Source organism: Peromyscus californicus, unplaced genomic scaffold (genome assembly GCF_007827085.1).
Source record: "Peromyscus californicus insignis strain IS unplaced genomic scaffold, ASM782708v3 Scaffold_12__1_contigs__length_115047231, whole genome shotgun sequence".
NCBI classification, from domain to species: Eukaryota; Metazoa; Chordata; class Mammalia; order Rodentia; family Cricetidae; genus Peromyscus; species Peromyscus californicus.
Genome location: NW_026294413.1, coordinates 49,197,392 through 49,215,990, shown reverse-complemented (window position 1 = coordinate 49,215,990; position 18,599 = coordinate 49,197,392). Strand labels below are relative to the sequence as shown.

General features: G+C 42.2%; 2 protein-coding genes across 7 annotated transcripts in view; one reads left to right on the top strand and one right to left on the bottom strand.

Moving 5' to 3' along the window:
- Positions 1–18,599, bottom strand: part of Lrch1 (leucine rich repeats and calponin homology domain containing 1) — a 201,801-nt gene that overhangs the window by 32,819 nt on the left and 150,383 nt on the right. For 3 of the 6 annotated variants that reach the window (XM_052732749.1, XM_052732750.1, XM_052732753.1), the window contains exons 14-16: positions 10,537–10,590; positions 9,756–9,828; positions 7,248–7,349 (exon numbers count right to left, since the gene is read on the bottom strand). In XM_052732749.1, the coding sequence (XP_052588709.1) occupies positions 7,248–7,349; positions 9,756–9,828; positions 10,537–10,590 (229 nt within the window). Of the gene's footprint in view, positions 1–7,247; positions 7,350–9,381; positions 9,463–9,755; positions 9,829–10,536; positions 10,591–18,599 lie in introns of all 6 variants that reach the window. The other 3 variants (XM_052732751.1, XM_052732752.1, XM_052732754.1) reach the window with 2 other exon arrangements.
- LOC128107794 (60S ribosomal protein L35a-like) lies at positions 155–4,119 on the top strand. The gene is made up of 2 exons (XM_052734200.1): positions 155–203; positions 319–4,119. Exons 1-2 carry the CDS (start codon positions 155–157, stop codon positions 618–620), a joined length of 351 nt encoding a protein of 116 aa, XP_052590160.1. The 3' UTR covers positions 621–4,119.

Sequence of the window (18,599 nt, the reverse complement as noted above, 5' to 3'; positions counted from 1 at the left end):
ATAAATCTTTTAAGTTAAAAAAAAAGAAAATATACACTCTCCTGGGCTGAATGTATAGCTCAGTAGTGGAGTATTTGTCCAGTACATATTAAGTCCTGGGTTCAGCCCCCAACACTGTGTAGAACAGAACAGAACAGAACAGAACAAATGGATGATGGCGGGGAAAAAAAACCTCACAAAAATCATATGCACTAAACATCTAGGTGATAACAACAGTTGGGATACTTAAAATACTTTCTCCATATGGTTTTCTACTATCTTTGCACCTGTGGAGGAATGCTCAGAACAGGACTTCTAAAAACCAAGTATATTAGAAAGGCTGTGTTTGCAAGGCCATTTTTGCTGGCTATAAGGAGGTCTCAGTAACCAATGAGAGCACAGCTCTTCTTGAAATTGAAGATGTGTATGCCAGAGATGAAACTGAATTCTCCTTAGGCAAGAGAGGTACTCCTGGAGGCAAACTCAACAAAACCAGAATAATCTGGGGAAAGATAACTCCGGCCCATGGGAAAAGTGATGTGATTCGTGCCAAATTCCAAAGCAACCTATTTGCTAAGACCACTGGATATGAGATCTGTGTGATGCTGCACTACTCACAGATATATGCTAATGAAAAGTAAGTAAGTAAAAGTGGATTTGCAGCCTTCTAAAACTATTCTACCTGTAAAGAATGATTTTAGTAGCCGGGCATGGTGGTACATGCCTTTTACCCCAGCACTTGGAAGGCAGAGGCAGATGAGTTAATGACCAGCTTGGTCCACATAGTGAGTCATATGCCAGCCGGGAGGCCCTGTCTCAGGGGGGAGGAGGGGAGTGCTGACTGTAAGTTTTTCTTGCTAGAGATTTTTTAGCCTCGAGACACAACGCTGCTGCTGCTGCTTCTGCTGCTGGAAGTGGAGTGGTCTGGTTCTCTCTGTGTGGATTTTTAAGATCTGACTGGGAGCAGGAGCGGTGCTGAGTCATTCAGGACAGTTTGTTCAGAGAATTCCCATGTCAGAAATCGCCACCACCTAGTAAGTGGCGGGAAAACCACAACTGCAATAGTTCCGGCCACTGTCATTTAAAGAGCGCTGAATACAAGGAGTCTACAACGTTCCTTCTGCCATTTCCTACAAGGTCACTTCAGGAACGACCTCGGTCTATCACACTTTAACAATTAAATATGGCTTGCAAATATAACACTTAGAGAAAATAAAACTGTGTTCTTCATGTACTTAAATATCGAGTGCTGTGAGACTGTATCCATCTTCATTCTCTAGTTTTCTTTCTATAAGAGTTCGAAAATATAGCACTTAGAGAGAAAAAAATGTGTGTACTTCATGTACTTAAATATCGAGTGCTGTGAGACTGTATCCATCTTAATCCTCTAGTTTCCTTTCTACACGAGTTCAAAGACGCCAGAACCAGCACTGAGAAGCTTGGGAAGATGAGAAGTGTGACAGACACAATCTTTGCCAAGGCTGACCTAAGGGCGCACAAGGCTTTCCGGAACTGCAGAAAGGAGTCTGTACCCTGGACTTAAGATGGAAGCGAAGCAAGATGTCACTGGTTAAAAAAAAAGTGCATCACAGGAGTCTCTGGAGTAAGACCGGTTCAAAGAAAGAAGAAAGAAGGAAAGACAAGGCTAGCAAAAGGAGGCTAATGTGAGCCAGCTGCTGGGCAGAAGAGTTGAAAAAAAAAAAGGCGAGGGCAAGCTGACCAATAAGAAGCAACGGGGGGTACAGCACTGGGAAGGGAAATACAGGGTAAAACCAACAGCAGCCTCATCTCCCAATGATGTTAACCAAATTTACCAAAAAAGTCAAGGAATGTGGACAGAGCTTGGTAATGCACCCACATGTCACCAAGGGGCGCCTCGACCCCACTCCAATACGTCTACTGTTTGCTTTGGAGGTCATTTCCCTCTTACATTTGTTCCTGGAGAAATCTTATCTAATATGACCTGCCTGATATTTTCAATATGTTTTTATTGGACGATTCCATTCTGAATCTGAAAATATGAGGAAGTTGAATGAACCGTGAACTGTGGCTTAACTGCACACAATCCTAGCGTCTGTGTTAGCAGAGTCCCACGAGGGATATCAGGGGAATGCAATGAAGTCTGGGTTTTAATTTCCTGTCATGCCTGTTTATTTTAAATTCCCTGTGCCTCTGAAAAACAAAACCCACACACTGAGGTGTTTGTTCTGTGAACAGCAAGCAATCAAAAAAAAAAAAAGTATTTCAACTGTAATTTACCGTTTTAAACAAATATTGCAAATGTACATACAATTATTGGAAATGAGTTTATGTAGTATATACACTAAAATTATATAATTAGTTATAACTACTGTGGACTATTTAAGAATTTTAAAGAAACCCTTTCAGCTAATAAACCTGCCAGCTTATTTCTTTCTGAAGCCAGTCTTCAGGAAACTGACCCATGGAAGAATTATCCTGACTTGTCTAAATTCCCTATCACAGCATTTCAAGAGCTCCCTACTCAATTCAGGGGACTGAAAGTTTAACTTGAAGATATATAACAATACTCAAATTGTTAGCATCTGCTTTTCAATGCCATCCTGCTTAACTATAAGAGAAAGTGAGGTCTGTAAGCGAGTGTGCACACACACACACACACACACACACACACACACACACACACATACACACTTGTGCTCAGGAAGAGGGGGGCAGATGATTGATATACAGAGAAAAACGAGCTCTTTGTTGTTTAATTATCAGGGAGCAAATCGTTAACAATTACAACAGGCCGTAAGACTTGCTGGGTATATTCCACATAACAGGATCAAACTTCTAAACACAGGCCTGTAGAGGATAGTGATATCTGTATATGGAGGATTCTACTGATCTTCCCATCCTTTCTATGTTTCAGTCTACAGCCTCTGCACCTTTACCCCATAATCTCTACTTCCCATGAACATCAAAGGTGTTTATCTGTACATCTCCTGGCACTCATCACTCTGTATTGCTGCATAATATGCATGACTCTGCAAGAGCCCAATGGCATGCTCTGCTGTATCCCACAAAGGAGTGTGCCGAGACAGGTCTGTTGATGAATAAAGGAAACAAGTATTTGGGAAGGATAGATGCATCTGAAGATTATCTTTGCAGAAACTATACTGTCCTGATGACTAGTATCTCGATTTCTCCTCTCACAGAAAAATCCCAAATTACTTTCCAGGTCTGAACACATTAACCTCTAAAACAAAATTTCCACAGCAGCAGAGACTGTGTCCATCTTTTTCTGAGCTGCATGTGTGTTAGAGGCGTGCTTAGCACAGGGAGGCACTTAACAGGTGCACAGAACAAAATCCTTTCTCCAGTTGTTACCTTTCAGTTAAGGAAAGGATGCTCACAGTTCTAAAGCAGGCTTTGGCTTTACCACTTCATTAATAATTAAAAAATCATGCATTTTGCACAAAATTATTAGTTTACCTAAACTAAACAGAATTAAAAGAAATGTATTCTCTGTGAAAGCATGGGGCTTTGATATTTAGTCTCCTCTTTCTTGGAAGTTAAGAATGTGAACTAACGTACCTTTTAATATGTTTAAATTCAAGGGCAGACATACAATGACTTGAACACTTATGAACTTTAGATTCAGGTGGGTTCTTGGGAGCCAGAAATAAGCCAAACAAATTCATTCATTTCCTCCTGGTGCACTCCAAGTAAATTAGGTGGATTTACTGCCCTTCAAATGCTGAAATTTCCTCTCTGTTATCTTGGGCAGTTTACTTAACTCAGATATTGTCAATCTAATGTCTACCATGTAAAAACATAAAAAGGTAAACAAACAAGCAAATGCTTTGACTCAACACCAATGCTCACCTAACGTCTCTGAACCAAAGGACCAGGCATTCTAACTTGAAGCCAGAGTTGAAAGCCACTGAACAACCTCCCACACCCTCAATTTCCCTATTTTTGTAATGGGGAGACTAAGACCTTAGTGGTATACTGTCATCAAAAAAGAAACAGCCGGGCGGTGGTGGCGCACGCCTTTAATCCCAGCACTCGGGAGGCAGAGCCAGGCGGATCTCTGTGAGTTCGAGGCCAGCCTGGACTACCAAGTGAGTTCCAGGAAAGGCGCAAAGCTACACAGAGAAACCCTGTCTCGAAAAACCAAAAAAAAAAAAAAAAAAAAAAGAAACAAAGTTGTCTGTAAACTGGCTGGAGATGGATGCCCATTCACTTACTCTTATAGGAAGATCAATTTTAAATAAGTCCAAATTAGTACTTATGAATTCACCACAAGTGAAAAGGCAGAAATACCTCAAAAGAGGCCAGGATGGGTTTTTGACTTCCAAGTAAATGGGTAAAGGGAAGACTAAGCCACAAAAGAAGAGCTAGGTCAGGAGAAGTGGGTGAGTTCTCAATAATGAGCAGAGGGAAGGAGAGTCACCCCAGCCTGTGGCAGAGGCAGGCAGAGTCACAGATGGACTTCCATGCCATCTGTCCCTGTCGGGGACTGACTTTAGAAACTGTGAGTCTCCAAATGCCCAAGGTTGGTCAAGCCTGTTTGCCATTAAAAGAAAAAAAAAAAACTCTTTGAAGAATATGTTACAAAGAAAATGATGAATTTAAAATGAGCTCAGTTTGGAACAGAATGTTGGAAGGTGTTTAAATGAAAGAAGTCTTTGTGTGCAAAATGAGGCAATAAAGAAAGACTATTCCAAGTTTGTGAAGCTAATACTCAAAGTTTCGTTATGGTGGTCTACGCTATCATTTACAAGGCTGGGCAGCCACAGGTGTCAGAGAATGAAGACGCTGAGGACACAACTAATGTGCACATCAGCATTTCTGGACACGCCAAGAATGCCTAGAGCGCAAGGGTCTGGCTCTACGGAAGCACCGAGAACAACATGGAAAGCATGTATGCCATGATCCTCAGCTCTTCTCCTGCATGGCCTCTGCTACCGAGACAGAAAACATGCTGCAGCCACAAGGCCAAGTCTAACACACAGGGGATGAAGATGTGTGTCACACTTCGGACAAATTAAATAACGAAAAACGAAAACCACCAAAGACATCTGACATGATTGCCCAATCCAGAGGAATATTGGAAATAATCCTTTTATTACTGCTGTGGCACTATGTGGTAAATCCCTGGAACTGTTATACACAGGAAAGAAACGTCATGTAATAAATGCAAGGCTTGTTTTATTTTTAGATGTTCATAGTGATTACTGGCTGTCAACATCTCAGAATTTCCAATAAAAAGGCGGCCTGGCCTAAAGCCTTGCCTATCAGGTCCTCACTGGTACAATGAATGTAGATTTGCTGACAGGAGACAGTCCGAGAGTTGGGAATAGAGGCCTCCCTGATCCCTATCTCACAGAAACATCCAAACAGCACCTGACGGTCTGATATTGGTCGGTTCACATACCAGCAGGGAAATTCTGCTGTTTAAAATTTCTAAATCTTTCCCAGGTTTTTAAAAAAACTCCTCTGGTTTCAGACATCATTCCCAAGGAAATACCAACTCACACATTAATCTTTCATACTAGGCTTATTTCCTGTAAATAACAACCAGGTTTTGGGAAAAGCAGAAACTCCTCTTCATAACTGGTCATCTATTTTTAAATAAAAGAACAGCTTATCAAGAAAGTTTCCATCAAATCATCCCCAGCTTCCAGAATTTAAAGCAGGATGATGTAAGAAGGGGATATTGTTTCATGATTTTTTTTTAAATTATGCTTATTTTCAGTGGAAAAAAAATGTTAGACCACCAGTTCTTAACCTGTGGGTCACGACCCCTTTGGGGGTGAACAACCCTTTCATGGGGTTGCCTAAGACCATCAGAAAAATCAGATACTTACATTATAATACATAACAGCAGCAAAAGTTTAGTTATGAAGCAGCAATGAAATAATTTTATGGTTGGGGGTCACCACAACATAAGGAACAGTATTAAAGGGTCACAGTATCAGGAAGGTCGAGAACCACTGATTTAGACAACTATGAAATACTAATATTTCTTGTGGAATCAGTTTATCAGAATATGCATTCTTCTTTAACAAGTAGAAAATCTGGCTGAATTTTAAGCAGAGATCATAGCAAGTAGTTACAGATATTACAGATATTACAGATAGCATATTTAGCATCAGAAAACATATACACTGCTATGTATGCATAGCGGTTATGCCTCACATCTCACTTCTCTGTTTCATTTAATATTTCTTCTATCACTTGGTAGTCTGAGGTACAATGTTTACAACTCGCATTAAACCAGAACAGAGATTTGGATATATGTAATAATATAGTTCTAAATAATTTTATTTTTATCTTGAACTAGTTGAACTATCCAATGAGACAAAAGTAGGATATCCATGTTAAGACTCACTGGGTGTCCTCAATTTTTAAAAATTTATACATTATTTTCAGACTAACTCAGTATCTATTAATGTGAGTGAATTCACATCAAAAAAGTATAAAAGTCAAGATGTATAAAAACTTTGAAAAAGCTAGGCGGCGGTGGTGCACACCTTTAATCCCAGCACTCGGGAGGCAGAGCCAGGCGAATCTCTGTGAGTTCGAGGCCAGCCTGGTCTACAGAGCAAGATCCAGGACAGGCACCAAAACTACACAGAGAAACCCTGTCTCAAAAAACAACAACAAAAAAAAAGATCAAAAAAACAAAAACAAAAAACAAAACAAAAAAAAACCCTTTGAAAAAATAAAAAGGGAAAAGCAATTTCTCTTCATTTTTAGAAACTTCTCAATGTCAACATTATTTTCAGAGAAAAACTCTAGGATTAGCCATGGCACCTTTAAATCTCCTTAAAAACGCCATGTGATAAACATAGATAATAAAAGACCAACCTTATTTTTTGAGGCAGGGCTCCACTATACAGCCTCAGGTAGCCTCAAACTCGCTACCCTCCTGCCTCAGCCTCCCCTATGCTGAGATTATAGGAGTGTATCACCACACCCACATTCTAAACCAGAAATTTGTGAGCTCAAATCTTTGTAGATGAGCAGACAAACCAACCAAATCCCAAGCAAAATAGGTAGAGAAGAGAGTATTGTAAAATCCTCCCCATACTAAGTACCCTCAGGGATGTAAACTGTCACATCATCAACTGTTGGGCAACAGTTCACATGCACTTGTCTGGCATTGCCTTCGAGGCTTCCTAAGTATGGAGCATGCAGGTCAACATCTACTGTCTCTAGTCACACACAAAGCAATGCGCAGCACAGTCACTGGCTTATTCACAAAAGCAAGGAAGAAGAGACAAAACACCTACCATTGTCACTGTCTCCTTCAGAGGGAACACTGTAGCTAGAGCTGTCCCATGTTTGTGCCTGTGTAAGTTTGTTGAAGGAGATAGGAAGAATGAGGGCTGGGTCTGCAGGAGAGCGAGAGAGCCAGGCGGACAGTTGCACAAGGACCAGGGAAAACCAAAGGGGTCGCAGGATTTCACACGTGGCATAAGGTTCGTATGGAAATGGAGTGGATTTCATTACACGGGATTTAAATTCAAATGTACAATATAGGAGGAGAATGAGAGATGGCATATGGAATGAAAAGAATGATAGAAACTGAGTGTTAGTACTCATCGGTCACATACTTTGCATGCAGTTAATATCCTTAATCTTAACAGTTCTGCAAGCCTGCAGCCTAGAGTACTTGTGGGTCACAGCAGCAGAGGAAAGAACTCATTTATTCAGCTGAAAGTCAAAGGTCTAGCAGACTATTTAATCACCTAACCAGGAGAGGCAACTGTGAAATTCACCCAGAGCTGCGGGTCCCACTAGACAAAGCTGAACATGGATAAATGTATCTGCTATTTAAAAACAAAAGGATCACAAAAGTGCTGTATATTTTAATGTTCTTTAAAAACCAAGACAATAGTTTTTAAAGACACCCCCATAAGATATCATAGTGTGTTTAATTAAGAACTGAACCTCACCAACTCTTCCTTTATCACTTGAAATACCTTAAAACCCACTTTTCAATATTGCTCAGTAAAATATTTTTGAATATTCAGTAGTCAACATACAAAAAAACCCAACTAGCTAACAGAAGAAAAAAAAACTCTCAAGAATTTCTGAGTTACCTATTTATAAAATGATAACACATCTTATTTTTGTGCTCCATACCCAGAGAGTAATTTCACTGGGTAGTTAAGGAATCTACAATTGGAAACTTGGGGAGAAAATAGTATTTGTTTTCTCCAGCTTAAAATAACACTCTACTTTTCATCTCCTCACAGAACTTGAAGGGTGCACAGTGCAGGGAGAAGACACTCTCTGACTTGGTAAGCTTACCAAGTCTCTATAAATGCATTCAAAGTCACTGAACCCATTTTACAAGCAAGTTACAGGGTCCAACATTCAAAAGACTTTGGAGACTCATCCAACTTTTGATTTCAACTATGAAATATATTTTTTTTAATTTTGCAGAACTGTCCAGAAGGCTTGAAAGCATCTGAAGGCCCACACAAGGCAGAGGAGGGTCTCAGAAGTTACCTCCATTTCTCCCAAAACAGAGCTGGGATTGCGGAGATCAAGGCACAGCCCAGATGTAGCCATACATGCGTAGTTTCACCCCTGAGGAGGCCAGTCATTTGAGTTTTATACTGTTTCATCTAGGCTTTTCCTTTCTGTAACATACTCTCTAGGGCTGGAGATGTAGCTCAGTGGCAGAACACTTGCCTTCATGTGCAAGGGCCTGGGTTCAATTTACAGGACTGAAAAACCAAAACGAAAAACCAAAACAAAAATCCTAGGGACCCTGATCACTCTAGAGGCATTTTTCCTACTGTTTTTTTTTTTTTTTTTTTTTTTTTTTTTTTTTTGTCTTTCAATATTCTAATGGCCAGGAAACCTCACACCTGACCACATGCTGCCCACCAATCAAGGTGCTCCAAGAACAAAACACTTCCTGTATAAATGAACCTTCTTTCTCTTTCCCACAGCTACCTTGATTACAAGCCAAAAACCGGTAATCATACTGTTGTCATACTGCTTCCCCCTCTAAACCCAAGACCGCCTGTGTCCTCTACCAGGTGTGCTTACATACATGTGTCTAGGTCCTTTATTAGAATCCACCTAACAGCATTAGTGGTAAATATGGTAAGTACTAAAGACACAAAAAACTTAAAACAAAGGAGGTCCTAAAAGAAGGCAGAGCACCAAAGCTAGAAATATATACATATAAAAAGAAATATATTTTTCTATCTAGAGTCCTCTTTTAAAAATTAAGGGTGACTTTGCACATTGCTGTAACTGTTTTTGTTAATATAGTAACATAAATTAAAATCAAGTAAATCAAAGAGTTAGATGCTTTCCTAGAAGAATTTCTTCCCCTGACTCCTAACCACTCATATAAGCCTTAAAATGCTCACCCTCTCCTGTGAGTCAATGCAGAGACCTTACCATGCTCAGAAAGCAACTGGGGACATCTTGGGTAGGACTCTGCCTTCAGGTTGCCCTTTAGCTCATCAGGGCACCAGGAACCTTTGGAGTAAAGGGAGCTTTTATTTTCCATGGGTTAAAAAGTTCCTTGCCTACTCACATGTGCCCTTCATTACCTTTCTTTGCTGTGAGTCAAAAGAAAGCAGGTTGCCCATTCCTGGAAGCACAGACCAAACAGCTCGATGCCATCCCCTGACCTCCCGAAGCTGCAGCTGTGCTGACACCAGGACCCCAGTTGACTAGAACGGGCAGGGTTCCTATTACTCAGGCGGACATTTGAAAGGCCACAGAGAAACTGAGTTATTTAGTGTCAAAATCAGCCGAGGTTAACATACCCGAGCGAGGCTTCAGGCCAAACGGAGCTGGGACGTTTGCAGTTGGAGACATTGAAGGGGAGTTCTCTCTCATCTGTGGGGTGAGAAGGAAAGGCAGATGGGGATAAATGAAGAACTAGATGTACTTGTATGGTCATGGATTATTATAAAACCATTCTGCATTTTGCTATTGCTTCACTGTGATGAAGTCTTGGCTTTAAAAAAAAAGATCATTTTGTTAATGCTTTAAGAGGCAGCCAGCCACATGTTCTAGGTACTCTAGTAAATCATGTTACTGTTACTGTTTTGTTGTTGTATCAAATTTTTTACTTGCTCACTATAAAAATATTTTGTAGTGGCATAATGCTGGTGACCCACTTCTCATCCGACACAGCTAAATGGACGTGTGCAGGCATCCCAAAGGGCATTACCTAGTGAAGCCTCTCTGACACGGAGAGATGAAACAGTTAACGCTGAGCAGACAGCTCACCTACACAGAAGCTGCATGCTGAACCATCACAGGTAACAACAATGCCATCAAGTTGAGTGAATTTTTTCTGCCATTTTCTATAAAGACATCCCCATATCTAGTTTTCAAAAACTATTTCTCATAAAATAAATTTTTAATTATACATGGAGCCAAGCGAATCTGTGACAGTGAGTGACAACTAATGAAAGACCCCAGAGGCCTTCCATTAACTCATTCATCCCAGTGTTATCCCAGACATCCATTTCTGTGAAAGATAACTCAGTTCCGTCTTCACGGAACGCCTCGGCTTCCATTAATCTTCGGGAGTCTTACCTCATTTGGAGAATACTGGCTCCCATTACTCTGTAGCATTAGGTCATTCTGCACCTTAAGGAAGAGACAAATGTGTAAGTTCCACCAGACTGTGAGAAAGAGGAGGCAAGGACTGCATCTTTCTCATTTCCATCAGAGCCCTGACCCCAGAAGTACACCATCGCAAATGCTCAATTCATCCATGTGTTAAATAGTGGAGAAAGTCATACTTCTATTTTATAAAACTACACAGCTGTATTCATAGAAGAAAAAAAAAGTACCAGGAGGATAGCACAGCTTGAGATAAGAGATCCCCACAGACAGACCCTTCCCAAGTACCTGTGGACACATCTTACTTGGCAGGGTTCCCAAGAGCCTGCTGGCTCCCTTCTCCATTTTAATTATGGGTTTTTAGAAATGGTCCAAGCCAGTTGTTCCAAAATATACAGAAACACATTGGGAGCTTTAAGTACACATGCCTTCACCCCAAGGAACCTTGAAAAACCTCATTCCCGTGACCAGTTTAGTATCAGTTTGCTGTGACAATCACTGCCTAGGAGAAATGCTAAGGAACAAAGCATGACTTAATTTATGATTGCTAATAAGTAAGTTCAGGGATAGGTAATAACACCTTCATGCATGCCACCACAAAAGCATAAATCCAAGATGCCCATTCTGTTGGGACTGCTATTAAAAAATATCCCTAATTTACGTGAACCCAAGAGAAAAACACATTTAGAAATAAGATGCCATTCACGTCCCTATCCAATTAAGGGTCTCTGTTAGAAGTGGCAACAAGCGGTATCATGCTTACTCTTTAAGTGACTTCTTCCAGGTTTCCCTATTGTTCCCCCAAAACCTTCCTCTCTTCAATCCTATTTCTATACAAGCAGGCGAGGCGCGTTCTCACTACATGGACGCCCACGCTACCCAACTGCATGTGCCCAGTCTTCTAAAGGACGTTTAAGGAAGATCGCCTGAGTGGAGGCAGACCCCTCTACAAGCCTCACCTCACCTCTCAGCATCGTTACACACTGCACTCAATCCTCCCAGGCCGAGGACTTCCACCCTCACTCCGGGTCCATATCCAAAGCGGCCACAAACTAAGTGTCCTTCCCTCTTGTCACACTCGCCATCCTTCCCTGGAGAACACAGGAAACAGACTCGGGAAGGCAAGCCACACCGTATTCTTGGAATATTTTCAACGTCAACATCATCTTTCATTGACTCAACAATTCTGCTGCCTCACAGGCCTCACACTCTAGTCCCCCCATACCAAAAGAAGCCACACGCAGCACGTGTGGGCAACAAATGTTGGCAAACTGATGGTCTGGTGAAAGGGGGTGTAGACATGTAACCGAACAACAAGTGAGACCTCAGAATCAGGAGAGTGGCCTCCAGAAGCCACCCTTAACTTCCGTTTCCTTCATCTCATGACTTCCTTTTCGCATCACGCCAACTATTCACCCCCTTCCTTCTGGAAGTCACAGAGACCTGCCTGTCACAGACCCAAAGCTGCTTTGAGAAGGAAGACAAGAATGCCTTATGCCAAACACGGCTACTCACTGATGCAAAGGAAAACATACAGCATGCTAAATCAGCCAAGAGCACTATATGCTGAACAGAAACGAGTTCAGGGATCCCTGACCCTGGGAAGCTCTGGCAATCTTAGGGACAACTAAGTTTGGTTTCGAGACAGAGTCTCACTGTGTAGTCCAGGCTCACTCCTGCCTCAGTGTCAGAATTATAGGTATGCCCCACCATCTACAGCCAGACAGGCTGCACTTCTGTGTCAAGGTATGACAGTAGTCTGGGCCTGCCTTAGCCTGGCTAGAGTTAGCTCACCCTGGAGGAGAATGTGCGGCTACTGCTTGGATGGTAAGAGACTTCAGCACCTGGCCTTGTGGAGGGACGCCAGATGAAAACTAGACACAGACAAAATCACGCACTGGGCTCTGGTCTATATTTAGTACACATCCATCCTCTTCTATCCTTTCCAAACTCTTCATCATTTCCTGGAAGCATTGCTCATGAACTCCTAAGAGTGCTGGGCTTCTCGCCTTCCGCCAAGACCAGCTTTTAAGGAAAGGTCTGATGCAATCAGGCCTTGCCGAAGTTTGGAGTGTAACAAGACTGAATACAAAGGGGCAATCCAGTGTGCTGAAATAGCTGGGCCTACTCATTACCAGGGTAACTGCCCCAGCCAGTCGCCCAACCTGGAGTTTCACGGTCCTGCATCCATGAATGGGTAATGCCAACAACTCCTGCATTTCCTACTAGTCATCTGGAATATACACTGCTAAGAGCAGGCCCTTTGTGGCCTTCCAAGTTTCCATGGTGACACACAGGTAGGACCCAGAGAATACTTATTAAAGAGATGAAAATAGAAAGTCCTGACTTCATGAAGGTTTGACTTAGAAAATTTCTGCTTTACTCTTGTTTAAAAATGCACCAATCCAGCCGGGCGGTGGTGGCACACGCCTTTAATCCCAGCACTCGGGAGGCAGAGCCAGGTGGATCTCTGTGAGTTCCAGGCCAGCCTGGACTACCAAGTGAGTTCCAGGAAAGGCGCAAAGCTACACAGAGAAATCCTGTCTCGAAAAAAAAAAAAAAACAAAAACCAAAAACCAAAACAAAAACAAAAAAATGCACCAATCCAACCATCACCATTTTGGTGTTTGTTTGTTTGTTTGCTGGTTTGTTTGTTTTTGTTTTTTGAGAGAGAGGGTTTCACACAGCCCTGGCCTGCCTCAAGCAAGGCTACTATTGAACTCCTGACCCTCCTGACTCTGCCTCCTGAGTGCTGATGTTACAGGTGCATGCTACCACACAATCTGTTGAATGCTTTCAGTAGAGTGGTCAATAAATTACTTCAGGTTTTATTCTAAAGTGGGCATTACATTAAATGATTTTGCCTCACTGCAAGCCAACGTAAGTTCTCCGAACCCATTAGCAGGCTAGGCAACAGTGCTTACTAGAGTAGACAGCTTAAATGCATTTTCAAGTTAATGTTGCTTTTAACTTAGCAACAGTTTATTGGGAACAGACGCCCATTGTAAGGCAAGAAGAACCTGTGTTGATAAGGCATATGAAATAGGAAGCACATGACCTGGCCCCCAGAAAAGCCTCCTTTTTCCCCCACATCAGGAAGAAGTATTTTTGAATAGGGACACAGTGTTGGAATTGTGCCCTGGAGATGCAGTGAAGCTATTTTTTTGTCTAGAAGCCTTGTGTCCTCTTCACCCTGAAGTCATGCAGCAGGAGTCATAGAGAGTGGAAGTATTTCTTCACAGACTTTTCATCGGTCACAGGGGAAAAATGAAATAATCCTAATACAGTGATGAAATGGGGTTAGGTAACAACTGAGTGCTTGAATTACAACAAGCAATGGGATCGAGAAGGATGGGGCAAGCCCCCCAACCCTATGGCCTGGGAAGAGCACAGGACAGCACCTAGGCGATAACCAAAATGAGAAGGCAGCATCGCAATCATGAGAAATGTCAGACAAACACCAAAGGAAGAACATTCCACTAGAAAGGGAATGTTCTGGGAATGTGGCTCAGTTGGTAGAGGATTGGCCTAGCATGCACAAGGCCCTGGGTTCAATCCCCAGCACTACATAAACTGGACGTGGTGATGCACACCTGTAATCCAACACTCCAGAGGTGGAGGCAGAACGGCCTGAAGTTTAAGATCACCATCTACCTACAGTGAGTTTGAGGCCAGCTTGGGATACATCAGAGTCTATCTACAAAAGAAAAGGCCTAGCAGGAGTTAAGGTGGCACATGTCTATAAGTCCAGGATTTGGGAGGTAGGAGTAGGATGATTACAAGTTCAAGGTTATCTTCTGAACTATCAAGAGTTCTAGAACACCCCGGGCTACAAGAGATCCTCTTTCAAAACACCAAAAAAGAAAAGGCCTGTATTCTCCATAATTTCAATATCCTGAATTATCATTCTCAGAAATGTGGGAAAGCAAAGGAGACTATAAAGAGACCAGAGAGATTCGGCGACCAAACACAAAGCCTGACACTGACTGAAGTCCACATCGAAGGGTCAGGAATGCTCAGAGAACTATTTTAAATCAGCTGATCTATCTGGGATGTGGAGTGTTGAGGACAGAAAAAAGGCTAATCAGCATACACTTCTGACGTGGAAGATAGAAATTCGTCTGCAGAAGAATCCCTGTTTGTACACCATGTAACACTGAAATGCTAGAGAGAAAGCAGAGTGATGTCCATGCTCTCAGCTATTCCAAAGAACTATAGATGTGGAGAAAAAAAAGGAAAGATTCCAAATAATACAACAGATGTGGGAAAACATCAGGTTGAATCTCCCTGTCCAAAGGCAAGGGATTGATTAGAAGTGTTTGTACTTCAAAAGTCTTGGGTTTCAGCCGGGCGGTGATGGCGCACGCCTTTAATCCCAGCACTCGGGAGGCAGAGCCAGGCGGATCTCTGTGAGTTCGAGGTCAGCCTGGTCTCCAAAGCGAGTTCCAGGAAAGGCGCAAAGCTACACAGAGAAACCCTGTCTCGAAAAACCAAAAAAAAAAAAAAAAAAGTCTTGGGTTTCAATTATTTGCAAATCCGTAAGAGGAGCTTGGAAACAGGGCTCTAATCTAAACAGTTGGTTTTCATTTCATGTATGCCTTATACACATGGTCTGAGGGGACTTTATTCTGTATTTCAAGTGTACCTGTGTTGTAACTTTGAACTTTCTCATGAGATCAAGCGCAGAATTTTATATCTGTAGTGTCCTGGTAGTGCTAAAAAGAGTTTCAAGCTCTGTGACATCTTGGATTTGCATACTAACAATATTTAGCCCATAACTGGAAAATCTAAGTGGAAAATTATATTTTTTTATAACTTTTATAGAACCTGTAATTTATTTTTATAATCTTTTTGAAGTTAAAAGTATTTCTAAATATGAAACTTTTTTAAATAGTGAGTCTAAGCTGGGTGGCGGTGGAGTATAACTTTAATCCCAGCACTCGGGAGGCAGAGCCAGGCAGATCTCTGTGAGTCTGAGACCAGCCTGGTCTACAGAGTGAGATCCAGGACAGGCTCCAAAACCACACAGAGAAACCTTGTCTTGAAAAACCAAACAGGGAAAAATATGAGTCTACAGGGAGGAGCTGGAGAGACAGTTCAGGGGTTAAGAGCACCTTCTTCTTTCAAAGGCCCTGGGTTCGACTTCCAGGACACAAATGGCAACTTACAACCATCTATAACTCCAGTTCCAGGGGTTGTGACGCCCTCTTCTGATCTCTATGAGCACCAGGCATGTATGTGGTGCATACATATGAGCAAAACACTCATACACATTAAAAAAAAAAACAAACTTTAAAAAAGTGAGTCTACTCAGTCTCAAACAGAGAGCATAAGAAACCAGCACAGGGCCGCCTGCAAATAAAAGTCCCCTGATGTTCAATCCTGGTTCATTTGCAAAGGTGGCACCGTGGTTCTGCCTGAAGACCACACCGATAACAATAACCGAGTAGGAGAGTAACAGCTAGCATTTACATGCCCGCTGCTGTGAGACTTCTCCCGAATCATCTCATTTGAGCTGTACAGTAGCTATTATTAGACTGAAATTTACCAAAAATAAAAGTAAAGTTTAGAGAGGTTAATTAAGTTGCACAGAGTTAGCAATTCAGAGACAGGGCAGCTATGTAACGTAAACACTAGTCCCTACTCTAACAATGTAACCACACTCTCTGCAAACACGGCTCTTGCCTTTACATTTCTTTTTTCCTTGTTTCTTTTGCACAGACATGTTGAGTGTGAAACTGCTTTATTATTTCATAGGACATGTGCAGGCAGCTCCAGGACATATACTGGTTTGTAAGGAATCTCAGTATTTCAAGTGGCCATCTTAAACCCACTCACTAGGAAGAGTGGGACAGAGTGTAGTAGGCTCTGTGGTAGTTTGAGTGAGAATGGCCGCCATAGGCTCATATATTCAAATACTTGATCCCAGGTGATGGGATTGTTTAGCAAGGATTAGGAGGTGTGGCCTCATGAGAGGAGGTATGTCTCTGGAAGCAGGCTTTGTGGTTTCAAAAGTCCACACTGTTCCCACCAGTTAGCTCCTTCTGTCTCCTTCTTGAGAACTAAGTTGTGAGCTCTCAGCTACTGCTCCAGTACCATGCGTGCCTACCTGCTGCCATATTCCCCACCAGGGTGGTCATTGACTTTAACCCTCTGGAACCATGAGCCCTGAATGAAACATTTTCTTTTGTAAGTTGCCTTGGTTACAGTGTTTTGTAACAGCAATAGAAGAATAGCCAGAAGTTCGTACCAGGGAGTAAGCTAATGCTTTGACAGGCCAGACCATGATGTTTTTCAGAGGAATGTGGGTGACTTTGGGACTCTGCGCTAGGAAAGCAGTTGGATGCTGTTAAGGATGGTTTAACAGGGCTATCGTAGTAGGAGCTTGGAAGACACTAGTGCTTAGAGCAGTGGCACTATGGAGACCAAGCACAGGTGGTTCCAGAGAAGAACAGTATTAGCCAACTGGGCCAGAGACCATTCTTGGGATATTTTGGCAAATAATGTGGCTGCTTTTTGCCCCTATCCTAAGAATCTGCCTGAAACTAAATTAAAAAGTTTGGGACTAATTTCTTTGGCAGAGGATATCTGAAGACAGCTTATATTTATTCAATTGTGTATTATTAGTAATAACTCCTATGCAGTGAAATAACTCTACAGTGAAAAGTACCAAGCAGGACAAAAAGAAATTCAAAATGTACAGTCTGAGAAAAAACAGAACACCAGAAAATTTAATGTTGGAGTCCAGGTTTGCGCTGAAGGAGATAAAGAGATGCTAGATGCCAAATGGAGCCAAGGGAGTAATGCCCTCAGGCAAGACCCCACCCAGCTTGTCTGCAACATCTGGAAAAGGGCCCAGAAATTTTTCTGGTCCTAAAATAAGCAACAAATCAAAGCTTATGTAATTGTAATTCAAGGAGGGAGTCAGGCTCCATCCAAAGAGGGCAGCTGAATTAGGCAGCATCAGCCATGTGGTCTGGTTTAGAGTCATGAAATCCAGGAGTACAGGGGTTGTGGAATCCTCCTCTACGGCAGTGGTTCTCAACCTGCGGGTTGCAACCCCCATAGGGGTCACGTATTAGATATCCTGTTTATCAGATAGCTACATTACAATTCATAATAGCAGCAAAATTACACTGATGAAGTAGAAATGAAATACTTTTATGGTCGGGGGTCACCACAACATGAGAAACTGTTGCTAAAGGTTCGCAGCATTAAGAAGGTTGAGATCCTTCTATGGTTAAAAAGAGCTTCTGGGGTCAAGTGTAGGGCAGGGATGTCCCTGCATGGAAGTCCTAAAAGGCCATTGCATGAAGCCATGAAAGCAAAGCCTAGATTGTGTTGGAGACCCCAGGATGTTGGAGGTGCCAGAACCACGGGATGTACGCCAGAAAGATCTGCACACAGGGAAGGGAAGGGAACCAACCCAAGAGAGAAAGTGTGTCGCAGTCAACAAAGCTGGAAGGGTAGAACCTTCGAGGCTCTTTGACATCAGACATGGAATTACAGGATCTAAAGTTTGCCCCGCTGAGCTTGTTATTTTTTCTTTCTCTTTGATCCACTTTCTTCACACTGACCCCATTCCTCCCTTTCGGAGGGATGTACAGAATGGTAATGTATATTCTCTGCCATTGGGTATTGAGACTATGCAATTTCCTTTTTTCATTTTAAAGGGGTTACAATTAAAAGATTGCCTTGGGTCTCAGAAGAGACTTTGAAACTGTTCCAACTGTAAAAGACCGTGGTGACCTTTGAAGCACATTAAATGCATTTTGCATTAAGCTACGGCCACAAGCCAATGGGGCCCAAGGAGTAAAATACAGTGGTTTGAATGAAAATGGCTCCCATGGGCTCATAGATTTGAATGCTTAGTCCCAGTTGATGAAACTGTTTGGCAAGGATTGGGAGGTGTGGCCTTGTTGGAGGAGGCATGTCAGTAGAAGCAGGCTTTGAGGTTTCAAAAGCCCATGCCATGTCTGTCTGTCTGTCTGTCTCTGTCTCTCTCTCTCCCTTCACCCCCTCTTCTCTGTCTG